Consider the following 18,578-nt stretch of genomic DNA (forward strand, 5'->3'; position numbering starts at 1 on the left):
CTTCTTCTTCTTCTTCTTCTTCTTCTTCTTCTTCTTCTTCTTCTTCTTCTTCTTCTTCTTCTTCTTCTTCTTTAAAAGCAATTGGAGTTAAGTTACTTGCACAAGGTTACATGGCCAGTTTTTTGTTTTGTTTTGTTTTGTTTTGTGTGTGTGTGTGGGTGTTAAGTATCTGAGGCCAGAACCAATCTCAGGTCCTTCCGACTCAGGGACCAGTGCTCTTACTCACTGTGCCACCTAGCCACCCCCGTCTCATTCCTTCTAAGGATTTCAATTTCTTCCTCTACAAAAATGAGAGGGTTGGATTAGTTTCTAGTTGTAAATACTCTGAGTCTAATTAACTATTGTGAGATTATCTAACCCAACTCTCTCATTTTGCAAAGATGGAAATAGAACCACAGGATATTAAGTGATTCTGTCTTTAGTGTTAAGTAATCACAGTTAAATGGAGGTGGGTAGGGCAGACTTTACATTTAGTTACCTGAGCAAGCTTTCAGTATTCCAGGTCACTTTTTCCCTATTGTCCAGACATTTCTTGAGAGAAGGGATGGAAAGTATAAGGAAAAAAAAACATTCCGAATTGTCTTTTGATCAGAGAGGTAAAGAGGGCACACTGTATCATATTAAGGCTGTAGTAAGATCTTTATATGTGACTCTGTTCAGGAAGGTTAATAGAAGAATTCCATTACACTGTGATCTAACCCACTCAGGTCACTGGCATTATTTTCTTTGTCACTTATAATTTGAGATCAAGGAAAGTATTTTTTTCCCTGCATTTAAATGGTAAATGGGAATAGGCTCGTACAAACCCCCTTCTTCCTTCCCCTCCCTCCCCCAAGTACAGTTAGGAGACAATTCTTTGAAATTGCTCTCTCAAAAGTCAACAATGTCTTCTTATTATCAAGTCATTGCAGTACCCTCTTTTGAGCTTTTGTCAAACTTCTTCTTAGCACTTAGTGTAGTTGCTCATTCCCTTTGCTATTATACTTAGACACCACAAACTCCTAGTTCCCTCTCTGTCTCTCTAGTTACTCCTTTGTAGCATTCCCTCTCACTCTACCTGCCATAGTGGACTTGTTTATGAAAGCTCCTAGATATTTTTCACATTAACTGTTATGTAGCATCTCTCCTCCATCTTGTAGTGGTATGATTTTTGAAATGGGGTGACTCTAAATTGAACTTTATGTTCATTGTGTGTACTATCTCTGTACTAAGAATTTGATTCATAAGAACTTGGTTGATTCTATAATTGAAATACAAATCTGGTCTTAGACACTTACTAGTTGTGTGCCCCTGGGCAAATCATTTAACCCTGCTTGCCTCAGTTTCCTCATCTGTAAAATGAGCTGGAGAAGGAAATGACATACTACTCCAGTGTCCTTGCCAAGAAAACCCCAAATGGGGTGATGAAGAATTGGATACAACTGAAATGATTGAACAATAATTAATACTCAGCTAATGTAACTTGTCCCTAATCCCAGAGGGAAATATATATATATATATATATATATATATATCCTCTTTAAGACTAACCCCTGGACTTGATCCCTGGATTCCTTTTCTATTCCTCCCAAAGGAATTTTATCCCATACTTACCTCTTCACTCACCAGCACCTTTTATGCTTCCTTGGCACTGGCTTCTGCCTCTTTGCCTTCATCTTTCTTGTTTGTTCATCTTGGAAAAGGAAAAACAAAATACTTTTGATATTCTCTAATCTAACTACTGCTGCTTATATTGGCTTCCAATATATATGTATGTATGTATATATATATATATATATATATATATATATATATACATATTTTAAATCTGCTGCCTATATTTCCTTTTTAACCTCCATTCTCACCACCTACTGAAATTTCTTTCTCTAGAGTAACCAAGAAATGACCTTTTTGTCAAATCCAAAGATTTTTATCAGCCCTCATTTTTCTTATTTCTTTGGCATTGATATTGTTGACCACCTCATCTTTCTCTTGGCTTTTGTGATGCTGCACTAACCTGTGTCTAGATTTCCAGTTCTCACTTTTTGTCTGAGTCACATTATTAAATCTCCAATAGTCCACTATACATTTTCTTGACTTCACAGTTAAAAACAAAACCAAAGTCACCACATTCTTCCAGAACTCACCTATTTCTAACTTCCTTAATTCTATCAATGTGATAGTCATTCAGCACTCACCTAGTTATATGATTTTGGAATCAATTTTGATTCTTCCTCCTCTTTCTCATTTTTTTACACCTTCCCTATATTGACTCAGTTACCAAATTCTTTTGATTCTTTATGTGGTCATAGGATTTGGACCTATGAGGGAATTCAGAAATCATTTAAACTTATCTTTTCACCCTCACTTTATAAGTGAGGAAGCCAGGGCTTTTAGCAAAGTCAAATGACTAACCTTCCCCAAAGTCACACATATAGTAAATAGCTTAATCAGGATCTTTACTCCTTTCTGTTACTAACAGCTCTTAACTTGATTTGATCTCTATTCTATGCTGTAACTAGAATGCATTTCCCTATTGCCTATAGAATGAAGTACAAACTCAGCCTGGAGTTTTAGTCTCTTCACTGCTTGGCTTCTCTTCGGCCTCATCTCCTATTACTTCCCTAAACAAACCTTCCCCTTGAGCCAAGCCAAGCAACTCATTGTCTTCCAAACATGCCATGCATATTCCCGCCTTCTTGCCTTTCATCATATCATTGTTAGTGTTTATAATGCCACCTTCCCCTTCTCTGACTGTCTAAACTTCACCCATCCATCAAAGCTGAGCTCAAGTGCCACTAATTCAAGGTGAAGAAATTATCCAAAGGTTATGATGAGAAAAGATCAATTCTCTGTATCGAGAGATACAAATATGAATAGATCATGATTTCTGCCCTTCAGGATATTTCCACTTATTTGGAGAAGCAAATGAAGAGCTGAAACAGAACATTTTATTAAGCCCCTAAGTATTGGAGAGGTATAGACAAAGAGCTATGAGAAATCTGGGAAGGAGAGATCACTTCCATTTGGGAAAACTTTCTGCAGAAAATTACATCTGAACTTGGACTTGAGGGACAGAAACATGTGGAATTGGAAAGGAGGTGAAATATGTTCCAGGAATAGGAGACATTGTAAGCCAATACAGAAAGGCAGGATAGCGTTGAGATGAATTTTGAAAATGATTTGAGTTGGGCAGAAAAATAGTATGAAGCAGAGTCATGCAAAGCAAGATTAGAATTCAAACCCAAGTCCTTTGAACCACTTCATTTGTCCCTTGAAACAGTTAAAATATCTACAAGCTTTTGTTAAGTGCCTACTATGTCCTAGATACTATGCTATGTGGTAGGAATATAAAAACAAAAGTGAAATGGTACTTGCTGTCAAAGAAGTTATATTTTACTGGAGGAAACAACGTGTATATATCTATGAATAGGGCAACTTGGGTGGAATAGTGGACAGTCACTTGGAGTCAGGAAGTCTAATTTTTCTGAGTTAAAATCTTGCCTCAGAAACTTACTAGCTGTGTGACCCTGGGCAAGTCACTTACCCTGTTTGCCTTAGTCCTCATCTTCAAAATGAGCTGGAGAAAGAAATGGTAAACCACTCCAGTATCTTTGCCAAGAACATCCTAAACAGGGTTGTGAAGAATCAGACATGACTGAAAAATGACTCAGTAACACATATCTATGAGTATATTATATGGTTATATCTATATATTTCTATTATGTATATAAATAAATATGAATATACATAAAAATGCAAGGGAATATTTTGATGAAGCTACCAGATCTGGTGGGTAGAGAGGGAATCATGAAAGTTTTCTCATATCATAGAAGGTGCCACACAAATTAAGCTTTAATGCAAAACTTAAGTTAAAAAAAATGCTGTCTTATGTTTCCTACAAGGGTTCTGCACAAAGCATTTGAAGGAATTAAGCATATTTAGTCTCAAGAAGAGAAGATTCTGAGGGGACATGATAATTCTGGAATAGCTTTCAAGTAGTTGAAGGGCTGACTTGTGGAAGAGGGATTGATAGAAGGAAAATCTTACTAACTACTTGAATAATTCCAAAGTAGAACGTACCACCTTAGGAGGTAGTGGTTTGCTCTTCCCAGATGTAAACAAAGTCTGGATTGCTGTTCTTTGGTTATATTATATGGGAGATTCTTAATCATCTATGTGTTGAGGTAGATTATCTGAGGTCCCTTGAAATTCTTCAATTTGTTGATTATATGATCCTGTGTGATACTCTTCAATGCATAGACTGGGGTTATTCATGTATCTAGTTGGTACATGGTAAACACTTGTTGAATGAGTGAATGAATGAATTTTGTTTGAATATAGAAGAATGCACATTTGCATTGGAATGAACCTTAAAATATGCAAGAATCCCCATTTGTTTCGTGAATGAGAATTTTGAGTGTCACAGTCGAAAAATCTGGCCCTAACACAAATGTTTTCACTGCTCATATTCTTTCCCCCAGGTCTAAATATGTGTTCTTTTCTGCAGGCGCATCTGCTTCTCCATTAAAGATACTCTGTACTCCAGAAGGGATAAGGCTGCAGTGTTTCATGAAATATTTTACAGAGGAAATGAAAGTGAACTGGTATCACAAGTAAGTAAATGAGTGCATAAATCTCACATTAGCAATAGGCTGTAGCCCTAGCAGAGCCCATGGGGGAAAGGGTTGCTACTAGTAAATGCTGCACAGAACTGAAAATGTGAAATTTTCAGTTTCACTTCCAGATGTCATCCTTGTATAATATACCACTTACCCTCTATGTGCCCTTGTCCTTCATATATTTGAATGGAGGAAACACCTCATTGGCAAGTTACATATATATATACAACTAAATATTCTGAAGTTTTAGACCAACAGGCATTTATTAGTTACTTATGGAAGGACAAATGTTTTATATTTGCCCACATGCCTATTATGACAGGTGTTTACTGGATAATTCCTCTTAATCTGTAGCATATTGCCAGTAGTGACTCATATGCAAGAAATTATACCTAAGATATTCTTTAGGTCATAATTTTTATGGTCAGCAAAAGAGGTAGACCAGTTGGGTGTGGAGATAAAGTTGGACAGTCCAAGTTAGTAGTACTTAGGTTAAAAGACCTAGAGGTGATGTTTTTAATGCATTAGGTGGTTTCTCTAAGTAGGATTTATGGGAGTAAGGTATAGGATAAGAAGTTATGGATGCTTTGTGCTCTGTCCCATTGGGAAAGTAACCACATTGATGGGTACTAAAGGTTTTTTTTTCCTGTTCAATCATTTGTTTTAAGTATGGCTTCTGTGATATTTTCAGTCTCAGAAATCTATTACTTAGGATGTTGATACCTTGTATATGTGTTATTTAGGAGGCCACGAATACTCTAACTTTCTACAGTTATTTTCAGTTTCCTTTACTCTTTCGTTATGCACACTGTAGTCTAGAATTGTTGCTTAAAACAGAGGTGCTGATTGCCTTTGATCGAATTTTTTTTCATCTTCATCATATAACATTACTGGGATGTGCCTAGGAGCAAGATCCTTTGTAGATGGATTCCCTGTTGTTTTTTTTTTTTTTTTTTGTGGTTCTCAGGAATCCAGCATACAGGCAAGGCATTCTTTTCATGGATTTGTGCATTATTCCAGGTGGCTTTATCAACATTAATTCTAGTTGTCCATCCTCATAATCATTATAATCATAATCATGAGCAGGTAGAGTCAATAGTAACTGTTGTTCACTAGTTGGTGAAGGTGCCAGCCTGTGGCAGGGGGAAAGGGGATTAGGAAAGGTTTCTTATATAGTAGAAGCAGCCACTCAAATTAAGCTTCAATGCAATGCTTAAGCTTAAATAATGCTATCTTATATTTCCTTTAAGGATTCTGCACAAAGCATTTGAAGGGATTAGGTCTATATATGGGAAATTCTTAGTCACCTATGTGTTGAGGTCTCTTGAAATTCTGTAGTTTGTACAGGGGTACTAGGGAGGGGTTCCTGCTTCTACATATATTTCTCCCCAGGTAATTCTGTCAATTCCTGAAGTTCCACCTTACCTTTGTCCCTTGTTAAAATGCCAACACTACTGGGAAGACTCTTACCCAATATTTACACTTTGGTGTGAATATTTGACCATGTAGTGGGGGTGGGGGGCTGGGAGTGGATATTGGGCATCTAAGTAGAGTCACTGAAGCAGAGAGGAAGGGCATAAGAATTCTAAAAGTGCCGAAGATAAATTCTGCTGACTTAAAATTTGTCAATCAAAAGTTCTGCTTCTTAAAGATTAACCAGGGTTCTGTTAGCAAGTTAATGGCAAAATAAAGGTTAAAAAAATATGCTTTGTATTTCCAGTCTGCTATTTTGCCAAGGCTTGATTAATACCAAAAAGCATATATGACATTTGATCTAAAATATCTACCATCACCCACCCCAATACAAACAAAAAACAAAATTGCACCTGCCTATAAAGAAGATTATCTTTTCTCTTTCTGTATTTCATATCATTTGCTCTATGGTCATCTATCCACCCCAAATCTTCATGGGGAAGAATCTTTTATTAAAATTGTAGACTGCTGTTTCATTTTGGGGATGAACAACTGGGCCTCTGTTGGTCTAATTTGCTGTCAAATATTTATAATATCAAGTCTCTGCATACTACTCATTCTTAGATTAGATTCATGCCTCTACCATATCATCAGGCCTACAGATTAAATTCATAGCTCCCAAAAGTCCTTGCCATCTTTGTATCCCAAAGAGGTACAGTCCAATGCTACACTAAAGGAAAGTCTATTTACCCATGCATTGTAGTTATGATAATTTCCTTACTGCAAAATCTATGTGATTTTAGATGGTGTCATATAAACATGAGGATAATATGCAGGATTGCAAATGGAGAGCTAATTTACTTTTCTATGACTCAGTTGTGCTGTAACCCGTATGTCTATGTGATAATATACTTGAAAAATACAAAAAAGAAAATGACATTGGAAACTCCCTATAATGCCACTATATTCACTCTTGATAGGGCCCTTTCTAAGGGTTAGCTAGTGAAATATTATAAACTTTCTCTCTCAAACATTGTCAATCACATAGAATCCATGGACCATTTTTCATAGCTAAGTTTGTATATGTTGCCATGAAATGATGGTTTAAAATATTAAGGAAAGAAAAACAGCTGGGTAGAAATACATTCTTTACTAAATCAAACTTTGCATAATATTCTGCTCTATAGTTGTTATTTATGCCAAGGAATGGAGAAGTCAATAAGCCTCTAACAATACATGAGTCCAATTTACCCTGTTAAGGAAGAAATATACATTTTACTCAATTCATGAGGGTGCATAATTCAATTTAGTACTTTTCTTTAGTACTTAGTATATACACAACTCTATGCTTAGCACTGGAACTTCAAAGGTAAAATGGCAACAACAAAATATAGGTCATGTTTACAGAGTTTACAGTCTAATAAGGGAGGATGGAACATAAACAAAAATATGGCAAAATGTAGAGTGTGGAAATATTGAAAGGGATTCAGCCAAAGTACCATGGGGAAATTTGAAGAGGAGTAGATCATTTATCTAGGGATAATCAGCTAAGACTTAACAGAGGAGACTGATCTGGAAGGAAGAGAGAGATTTTAATAGAAGGAGACATGGAAGAATCAAGTTTCACCCATGGAAGAAGACCTTCATGAGGGTATAGAGAGAGGAGGTGTCAGAATGAGATCAGGGAACAGCAAGCTGTTTATTGATCTGGAATTTGGGACATGTAAGTTTTTTTTGGGGGCGGAGAGGTAGTATGTATAAATCTAGAAAGATATATTGAATCCAAGTTGTGAAAGGATTTAAATACTAAGATGAGGAGTTTATATAGGGTGTGCCAAAAGTCCTAGTGGATTTTACTCTTTAATAACTTCAGAAGTATAAATGCTAAACTTTAAAAATTTAAAACTTTAATTGCTTACATTTAAAAATATTGATGTATTCCTTATTAAAATTCAACTTAATCACCATCTTGTGCTATATGTTGCTCTAGTTGATTTTCAAACTTTGTGTAAAAAAATGAGGTTGCTCAGTGGATAGAACACTGGGTTTGAAATCAGGAAGACTCACCTTCATTGAGTTCAAATCTGGCCTCAGACACTTATTAGCTATGTTATCTCTGAAGTCTATTCTGACTTCAAATCTATGATACTAAATGCCTATCATATGGTAATTAAGAGAGTATAGAAACCTTTGCAAGAACAATTTCAATCAATTGGTTGAGACAGAGACACAGAGAGAGGGAGAGGTCGACAGAGAGACAAAGAGATATAGAGAAAGCCAGATACAAGGCAGAGACAAAAAATATACAGAGAGAACAGAGATAAAGGGACATAAGAAAGGAAGGAAAGGAAGAAGAAAGGAGAAATAGAAAAAATAGGAAGGAAGGGATGGTAGAAGGAAGTAAGGATAAAAAAAGAAAGAAAAAGAGAAAGGAATAAAGGGATGGTTGAAAATAAAGGTGTTTGAGGTATATAGGATAAGGTATGGAGAGTTCATTATTTGTTATTTAGTAATTTTTCATTCATATCTGGTTGTTCATGACCCCATTTGGGATTTTCTTGGCAAAGATACTAGAGTAGCTTGCCATTTCCCTCTCCAGTTCATTTTACAGAAGAGGAAACTGAGGCAAATAGGGCTAAGTGACTTGCCCAGGGACTTACAGCAAGTAAGTGTTTGAGGCTAGATCTGAACTCAAGTCTTCCTGACTTGAGCTCTATCCATTGCACTACCTAGATGCCCTATGGGAAGTTTGTCATGGATGGTTTCAATTGTCTCAGTAAAGAAAGAGTCCATGGCATTTGATGAGAAGGAGAGAGGTTATGTGTGAAGAGGGCTTGAGGGAAGAAGAGAAGGTTAGGAATAGCTAATTGAGTGTGATAGAAATCAGATGAAGAAAAAAGTTATAGTGCTTCAGAGCCCACTGGAATTTAGATAACACGATAGTTGTGTACTCTGTCAATAATGGGTATAATAGAATCAATTATACAGTTTTGTCCTCTGGAACAGAGAAGGTGAATGATGGGGGTGTGTGTGTGTGTCCTAAATCACTGAAGATAAGCAGGGCAGGTATAGTGGAAAGATAAGGGAGCCAACAATTCTAGTGTGTAGAGTGGTGTATTTTAAGAGTGACCAAATAAAATGATGCATGTAAAGTCACTTGAGATAATGCATTTCACCTTTAGCCCTCTTTTCACTCCTATGGTAGACACTGGAGGCCACAAATGGTGGGGATTATCACCAATATGTGGTAAGGATGAGGAGACTAAATACAGGGTAGCCCTAGGAGGTCTCAGATTCCAGTCCTTAGCTCAGTTCTTCTCCAATGACAATTTTATACTGACAATAAAAGTAAAGTAATCCTTTGTAGACTCAGATGGCAGTAGTGCTCCATGCTATTTACAAAGCCAATACACACCATTCATATTTCCAGACAAGAAACCTGTCTCACGGGGGTCAAGAAGTATGCTTCTTCTGTAAGTCAATCCATAAGTACTTTGACATTGTTCTTACTGTGTACAAGTTGTACTAGACACTGTTAAATATTAGAAGGGTTATGAAACAAGGTTCATATTCCTTAGTGACCTTACCTAGGTCACTTATCTACTTAAGAATTCCTATGCTGGAATATTTAAGTAGCTATATAACATAGGATAAACATGAAATGAAAAGTGGACACAGCAAATGCTATGGGGAAGATTTGGAAATACTAGGGTCAGTTATACCATCTACTGTGTGGCTGGAGAAGACACCAAAACAGTTACTTGTGGGTTCACAGAGTTACTCAGGGAAGCCTGGAAGGATATCCTAGGGTGTTCATTTATGACCTGGCCTTGCTCACCCACAAGGCCTCTTTCTTTCAAAGGGAAGAATCAGTATTTCACTATTTATTTTTTTAGAAAGAGAGAGAGACAGATAGACAGATAGAATAAGAGAATATGTCAGTAGATCTGCATATAGAAGTTGTACCAGAAACCTTTAAAAAAAAGGTGTAAGATTTACAAACACTGAATTGTATATGCAGCCAAGTGGTATACTATGTCCAATTTAGTGCATCCATATAAAATAAATTCACATCATTCATGAATCCTTTCCTCATCCAATCTCAGCTATTAGTGCCCACCCCTAGATATTATCTTGTATTTACTTTGTGTATTTATACACACAAAGCATATATAATATACACTCATATGAATATGTATATAAATATACACATATGTGTATATGTACATACATAGAGACATATGTATGTAACACAGTGACTAGAACAGAATAGATATTTAATAAGTGCCTGTAGAATAATGGAATGGGATGGACCAGAATAGAATGCTTCCCCCAGTAGAATGTAAATTCCTTGAGAGTAGATAACATTTCATTTGTGTCTCCATATCCCTTCATTTCTGTCTTTGTATCCCCAGCACCTATAACAGTCATTGCTAGACATAGATTAGGCAATTAAAAATTTTTGACTGAATAAACATTCAATCTATTGTGTTCATAGAACAAATTCTATAACAGTAGTGTGTTTTTATAACATAGAGCTATGTTTCCGTGTCTCCTGAGTGCCAGTCACTGTGTTTGAATCTAGAGACAAAAATAAGGTAGTTTTCATATTCACAGAGTTTATGATCTATTTGAGGATGGGGATGAGGCACTCAAAAATGTATGCATCTAGGTAAAAGCAAATCTACAAAGTGATACACATGTGAAACTTCCTTTGCATTACATAGTGTTGAATTTCTAATAAGTAATAGTGAAAAAAAAACAAAACAAACAGCACAGCTGCTAATTATGGATATTTAGGTATTTCCAGGCCACTTTACTAAAAGTTTTGTCTCAGATTTTCTTGAATGGCTGTATTTTTTAAATTAAAAAAAATTAGGTCAAATCTTCCCCAGAGCTGGATGCTTAAAATTGTTTTGCGATGTTTTTGTAAACACCAAATTGTATTAATAATGTCTTTTGAACATCCCCAAATTCTCAAGTCCTTGAATAATTTAAATATGTACATATATACTTATATACAATGATGATGTTTAAAAATCTGTAAGTGGTGCAAATTTGAAATGTTTGTGTTCTGTGTTTTTATTTTTGTTTTAGATATTTTTTCCATTTGACAGGTCTGAAGAAATATAATAAAATATGCAAATATAAAATAATTTCAGAAAATCTAGCATACCAACATCTGGGAAAGTCCACTAAGCTTTGTTAATATGTTAAAACATTTCCTTGGCACTTAATATTTTAGTTTGTTTGCTTGTTTATTTAAACCGTTAAACTAATTTCATGGAAGAGCAAATTAACAAATGCAAATTAACAAATAATGTGAGATCATTCCCTCCCTCAAAATAGACTCTTCCTTGTCAGGCTACATGTACACTGCCTTAAAAAAAACCAGGGATACCAGTGAAATGTAATTGTTGAAGGTGTACTACACAGACACCAGAATGTTTTTCGTTAATGTGCGACATTAAATCAATAGAGCATGATGAGAATTTTGTGAAATGCTAACGCAAGCAAGGACAATTGTTCTTTGGTTTAAAATGCTGAGTAATATGTCAAGGAATGTTGAAAATACCACTTTAAGACTTGGATTGGAAACTTATTCTGAATGAGTTAGAAGGGAACAATGAGGAAACTCAGCAAAAAATGCGCCTCTGAAGAAGGATTTTGTTGTCTTGCTCAAAGGTGAAATTAATATATCATCCAGAAATGGCTGAACCTCAGAATTGCTCATCTGTTATTGACAATACAGGGCTTAGTGTAGAATTGGTCACTAAAAAGAGCATGAGTGTTTTGCTGAGACCTCATAGAAGAAAAAGAAAAATGAGTTATTTGTATGAGTAAATAATATAGGGATTGTAACTAATGGAGCTTTCACTTAGACTATTTATGCATCAGACCTATAATAGTAATTGGCATTTTAGATGTGATGAAAATATACAATGTCCTGTTGAATACGACTTTGGCTAAGGGTTCTCCACTTTTGTTTCTCCTAGAGGAGCAGCAATGTACTGATAATTTGTGACTTGAGGTGAGGAGGACGCTGTCAGTTACCCATGGGGAGAATGGGAGCCAGCAATCTTCCTCATAACTCTCCTCCTCAGATTTCCTTGCCATTTTAGACAACCAATTAGTTAACCAGTATTTATTAAACATTTATATTATATATCAGGCAGTGTGCTATGAAACTGGGGACACAGAGAAAGGCCCCATAGATCCTGTTCTCAAGGAGCTCACAATCTAATTGCACAATACGGAGATAACTACATACAAAAAAAGATGCCTACATACATATATGGTATTATCTATATTGATATCAATTTAGATATAAATATAATTATGGTGAATTGGACATAATCTCAGAGGGAAGGTACTAGCAGTGAGGAGACAGAGATGGGAAAAGTCTCATGTAGAAGGTAGGTTTTGAGCTCAATCTTGAAGTAAGCCAGGGAAGCCAGAAGGCAGAAGTGAGGAGGGAGAATATTCCAGGCATGAAGGATAGCCAGTGAAAAGGCATGTAGTCTAGAGATGGAGTGTAGCGCATCATCTCAGAGAAACATTAAGGTCAGTGTTGCTGGATAGTATGTGTGTAGAAAGGTATAAGTGGAAGAAAATTGAAAAGGTAGGAATGTGACAGGTTGTAAGGAAAATAGTAAGACTGGAACTGCATCTGTGACTTTACTTCCTTTCCCTTTGCTATTTGAAATGCTGTTTTGACATTAGGAGAAGGACTCGGTTATTGCTACCAGTCTGCAACTGACAGGTCAGTTGATCTCTAATGATTAGTTTCTTCCAAGGTACTGACTTGCCAGAAAGTCTTCTGCCATGGTGGGATCTCATTTCAAGTATTACTTCTTGGTGTTACTTTTAGGAAGGAAACATAAACTGCTATCAGTGAAGGGTGATCAGTATGCTAATAAGCATATATAATTACAGATTTCAAGTTGGAAGGGGCCATTCAGTCCTTACGTCTCATTTTACAGACAAAGGCACTGAAGAGGTAAGAGATTTGACTTGTCTAGGTCCACACAGAGAGTAAAAATATGAGGCAGAATTCAAACTCAGGCCTTTCTGGCTTTGTTTAGTGCTCTGTCAACTCTATCATATTTGTCTCTGGATGAAGGACTTCAGATTCACATCCCATATGAGGATTGATTAAAGCAAATGGGATGATTAGCCTCTAGAGGAGAAGATGGTAGAGGGCATTATAGCTGTCTTTAAGTATTTGAAGACCTGAGGGATTAGACTTATTCTGCTTCACTCTAGAGTACAGAACTCGGAGCCATGGGTATAAATTGCAGAGAAGCAAAGTTAAAACTTCAGTCAAGGAAAACAAAACAAAATGAAAACTTCACTTCCTATCAGTTAGAGAAATCCTAAAGTGGAATGGGTTATCCCAGGAGTAAGTAAATTTACCCTCACTTGATGTATTCAAGCAGTGGCTGACATTACTTTTTGGCTAGTGTGATCTTAGTAGTGGGTGAAAATTGCAAAGATTGACTACTATTTGGGTATGTGGCAGGCAGGCAAGATTGTTGTTCATATATGGGTTTGACTAAATGGTCTCTTGAGGGCTCTTCCAATTCCAAGATTCTGTGAATGATATGGCAAAAGCCAGTCACATATTTGAGGACTTCTATGACAGCAGCATGTCAAGGTATCTTGAACAAAAACATTTGTGAAATCACCCCCTTTGACCTCTCTTCTTTCTGCTTCCTTAAAGCAAAGATTATGATTTTTTATTCCCTGAATTCACTGTTTTTTGTTCTTACTCTAGTTTCTGTATATCCCTCTTAAGGCATGGAAGCAAACATTATATATCATCCTTGCAAAGGCTTAACTATTTCTGGGACCAGTCAAAGGATGCATTCCAAAATCTTCAGAATCATTTGCCTATTAACAGCAACTCCCTTTTATTTAATTTTTTTCATTTTTATGTGTATTTTTAGTTCACATCATTCATTTCCATAAGATTTTGAGTTACATATTTTCTCCTCGTCTTTCCCCTACCCACCCACCCAAAACAGCAATCCCACTGTCTACTCCCTCCCCCAATCTGCTGTCTCCTATATCCTTCCCCATCCCCCCATGACTTTCCAATAGGAAAAGATGGATCTCTATACCTCAGAGCAACACCCTTTTAAATCATATTTGACTTTGCATAAGTTTCTGAGGACTCCCAGGATCTGTTTCTGCTCTGTGTGTGCTGGGCCAGACATTTCCATCCTGCACCTGAGGATAGTTATATAGTTTTTGGACTTGTGTACATGAGAGCAGTAAATTTCACCCTGGTTTCAAGAGATGGTATTTCTAGCTTGGCAGGCAAAAATCAAAGAAATTGGGTCTATTTGCATGTAGCATGGTATAGTGGGAAAGAATAGTGAGGTTAGGATGGATTCAGAATTGTGTGATGTTGGGCAAGTCACTTTAAATCTCTGTACCTTCTCTGTGGACAGTCAAGAGAGCTAACAGTGTTGTTTTCACCTAACCAAGCTTGCACTACAGCTAGTAGTGATAGCCAAAAGGTAGTTTGGAGATGCATTCACCATAGAAAGAACTTTTGATAGTAAACAATCGGTTTTTTCAGTCAGATCATTGACTGGAGTGAACCTCTGAGGCCAAGTAGGTGGCACGATAGACCTGAGTTCATATTTGACTTTTGAGACTAGCTATGTACTCCTAAGTAAGTCACTTAATCTGCCTGCCTCCGTTTATTCATTTGTAAAATGAAAATAATATGAATGAAATAAATAAATGAAAATAATAATAATAAATGAAAGTAATACCTCCCACTGTTGTTGTGAGGATTAAATGGGCACTTTCTAAAGTACTCTAAACACTTGAGATGCTATATAAATAAGAATGCTATTTTTATTCTTATGTAAATATAAATGGCATTTTTATTATATTTTTTACTAGTCTCATCAAGTGACCTCACATAGACATTTATTCCAAATCAGTAATGTTTTTCTATATTAATGAATATCTGAAGAACAACATTTTCTCCTTCCAACACAAATGCACAGGAAAAGTAATTTTTCAATGCTTGCAATTTACTAATTCTGTGAGAAGAAGAGATCCTATTGGGATAGGATATATGTTAAATTGAACACAAGTGTCTCAAAGTATTGACTTATCTGCTCATCCAATAGTTTTTGTTAGGTGAATTTGGAGGTCAAATGAATTTCACCTTTCAAACAAAACTATGTTAGACATGACTGATAAAATAGAAACTCTATTAACTTTTCCCCTATGATTCTGAATACGTCAGTTTAAAGTTTCAAAGCATTTTCCCCCCACTCTTATCCATCCCCTACTGAGGGAGTTCCAGAATATTAGACATAGGCACACAAAAGAACAGCTGTATGAATTGAAAAAATCTGTAGATGCTGATAGCAGAACGTGTTTGAGGATATAGATTGGCCCTGGGCGATGATCTATTCAAAGTAAGTGAGATAAGCAAGAGAACCTTACAGCCCGAGAACCTCTCAGAGTGAGGCAATGAAATAAAACAGACCAAAGTAATTGGTTCTTCCTTTAAATGAAACTCTGACCAGCCTTACCTTGAACACAGGGGGCTTAGGCAATCCATGTATTTCATGCTGTCTCTGACTCAGTATGTAGAATAAGATGCAAATCCCCAGACATGATTGAAATCATCTCCGTCTCCAGCAGAGCAGGGACCATATTACAACTCCCAGAGCAATATCCAGGCATTGCACAGAAGGGAATGGAACATCATTTCCATCGTACTATCTAGTTAGTCCTGGTAGGCAGAGCTGAGATCTTTATGAATTTTGGGCAGATAACGCTGAAATTTTCGCCTCATCAAAATAGTTGTGTCTGCTTTGGAAGCTGAATTAACCATGCCATCTATATGTCTATTACACACATTTAAGTGTGAATATATATGCACCCATACATGTATGTATGTATATATGTATTCCCTTTGAACCAGAAATTGCAGTTAATCCTGGTACCATTTGTTTGGACAAAGTTGTGAGAGCAAAGGAAATCCAAGGTCATTAATGTCAGAAATAGAAAACCTCTTGCACTATTCTGGGGTAGGGGGCAAAAACTCTTGTTGCACTTCTCCTTTAGGGAACAAATTATAGTTTTTCAATAACTCATTTCTGTCCTGAATTGCAACTAAATTCTTGATAAGCCCAATAAAATTTCCAAGTGTAAAAAAGTAAGACGATATAAATTTCCTTACCAGATCATAAATTTATTTTGTGTGGATCCATATGTAACAATTGCAGACTGTGTGCATCCTAGTATCTTCTGCCAAATTGGGATCAATTGGCAAAGCAGAAACATATTGAATTCTGTTTGTAAGATTCAATCCCTGGGAAGTCCTGAAAACTATGAATAGAAAAATATGCTATTACATCTGATTTTCTCTTTGTATACGAGACAAATAGCCTCTCCTGGGGATATCCCACATACTTTTAGAGTGAGATGAACATTCTATCACTTCAAGTCACATCATCCCCCTGTGATGTCCTCCATCCAACAGGTGACCCCTACATGTAAGAGCCATGTTCTTCAGTTTTTTAGTCATTCAGTCATGTATGTCTCTTTGGGACTCTATGGACTATATAGCATACTAATACCATCTATTGGGTTTTCTTAGCAAATACTAGAGTACTTCGCCATTTCTTTCTTCAGGGGATTAAGGCAAAAAGAGGTTGAGTGACTTGCCCAGGGCCACAGAGCTAGTAGGTATCTAAGGTTGGATTTGAGCTCAGATCGTCTTGATTCCAGGCCCAGTACTCTGTCCACTGAGCCACCTAACTGCCTCCAGTAAGAGTCATAGCTCTTTCCATATCTCACCTTGAATCCCACCTTCTATATGAGGCCATTCCAGACCTCCCCAAGCATTACTCCCTGGAAATAGGAAATTGCTTTGTATTTACTTTGCATATTTTTATACTTAGTTATTTGTGTACATGTTGTTTTCCTAGAGTAGAAAGCTAAAACTATTTTATTTTTGTCTCTGTATACTGAATGCTTAGCACAGCTCTTAATACAATGGATGCTTAATGAATGCTTGTTGAATTCTTGGGGTCATAGTGTTAAAGCTAGTTGAGATATTAAAGATCATTGAGTACAACTTTTTATTTTAGGAAACAGGCTCAGAGAAATTAAGTGACTTGTCCAGAGACATCCAGTTAATGTGCATATGAAGTGGTATTTGAACCCAGGTCTTTCTGACTCTAACCATCTAAGCATTATATACCACACTGTTTCTAATTCCTGATAATTCTTGGCAGAAAATAGGCTGTTAATAAAGGCTTGTTTGCTTGTTTACATGCAGAATGAATGGTAACTTGCATAGAAATGTGTGTGATGTATATAGTAAAACTGGGGAACTACAATAAAGATTATGAATGTCAGCTAATACAAATAAACAATTTATTAATGCTAGAAAGGAGAAGAGTTTAGGAAAGAGATCACTGTTCCATTTCCTTTCTTCAATAGAGGATGCTTAGCTAATGAGGAAGCAACTTTACCATCACTAACAAGGAAAATACTAGAATGATCTATTCTATTAGATAATAAATTCCTTAAAAACAAGATTTGTGTGATACCTGTTTTTGTATTACAGAGTCAAGACACAACATCGTGAAATTTAGTAGGAGCCTAAGTTGTTGTTGTTGGATAAATAAATGAGCCTGGTGGGCCTTTCACTTAGAATCAAAAGCTTATGTTCAAAATCTAGCATTGACATTCACAACCTGTGTGACCCTGTCGAAGCCAATATGCTTTACTGATTCTCAATTTTCATATCTATAAAATGGTGACAAAACTAATACTCTATATAGGATTTTCATGAGGAAACATTGTAAATCTTAAGGTACTATCTAAACCTCAATATGCTATATAGAGATGGTACATTATTGCTATGATTTCTAGCACTATGGTGAAATAGACATATCTCTACTTTCAAGTCAATGAAAGTATTGTAATAAGGTCTAGTATCATGAAATCATAAAGATTTCAATGATTACTAAAAAAGTATGAGGCAGTAGTTAATTTCAAGTCCTAACTATGAAATTATTATATAAATTCTAATCCTAAAACCAAATTTTAATATTTATTTTTCTGGCTCCATACAACTCTGTAAATTATGATTTACACTATTTATAAAAATATTTCATGTTTTTATTATAACTTTGGCTAAAAGATCATCTAATCTTGTTCTCAAACAAAAAACAGAAGGATCATACTTCTTTTAAATTCCTCTCTGGCCATTATACAGCTCTCCATAGGATGGGAATTATTATATTTAAAAATAATTAAGTTTATGTAACTCTTGCATCTGCCAATAAAACTATTTTAAGAAATATTAGATGTGTTAAACTGGTTTTGCTGACCTAGATGTTAGCTCACAGAAAGCAAGTTCTGCAACACTTTTAGGTATATATGTACATATATATGCACATGTTTTATATATGTATATTTTATATATTATATATAATTCATGGTGTATTACTCTACTCAACATATACTAAATTGTCATATAAGCTTTTCAAAAAAGCTACTGGATATGTGATTTAA

The 18,578-nt window shown here is 35.9% G+C and overlaps 1 protein-coding gene across 1 annotated transcript in view; it reads left to right on the forward strand.

Annotated features, from left to right (window-relative positions):
* MYOM2 (myomesin 2) overlaps positions 1–18,578 on the forward strand; it is a 155,710-nt gene that overhangs the window by 133,257 nt on the left and 3,875 nt on the right. Inside the window, exon 32 of the mRNA XM_069065405.1 lies at positions 4,490–4,595. Coding sequence (XP_068921506.1) covers positions 4,490–4,595 — 106 coding nt within the window. The remainder of the gene's footprint in view (positions 1–4,489; positions 4,596–18,578) is intronic.

Source organism: Petaurus breviceps, unplaced genomic scaffold (assembly GCF_028583685.1).
Source record: "Petaurus breviceps papuanus isolate PSGF00001 unplaced genomic scaffold, PetGlider_PUasm1.0 90686, whole genome shotgun sequence".
In the NCBI taxonomy this organism is placed as follows: Eukaryota; Metazoa; Chordata; class Mammalia; order Diprotodontia; family Petauridae; genus Petaurus; species Petaurus breviceps.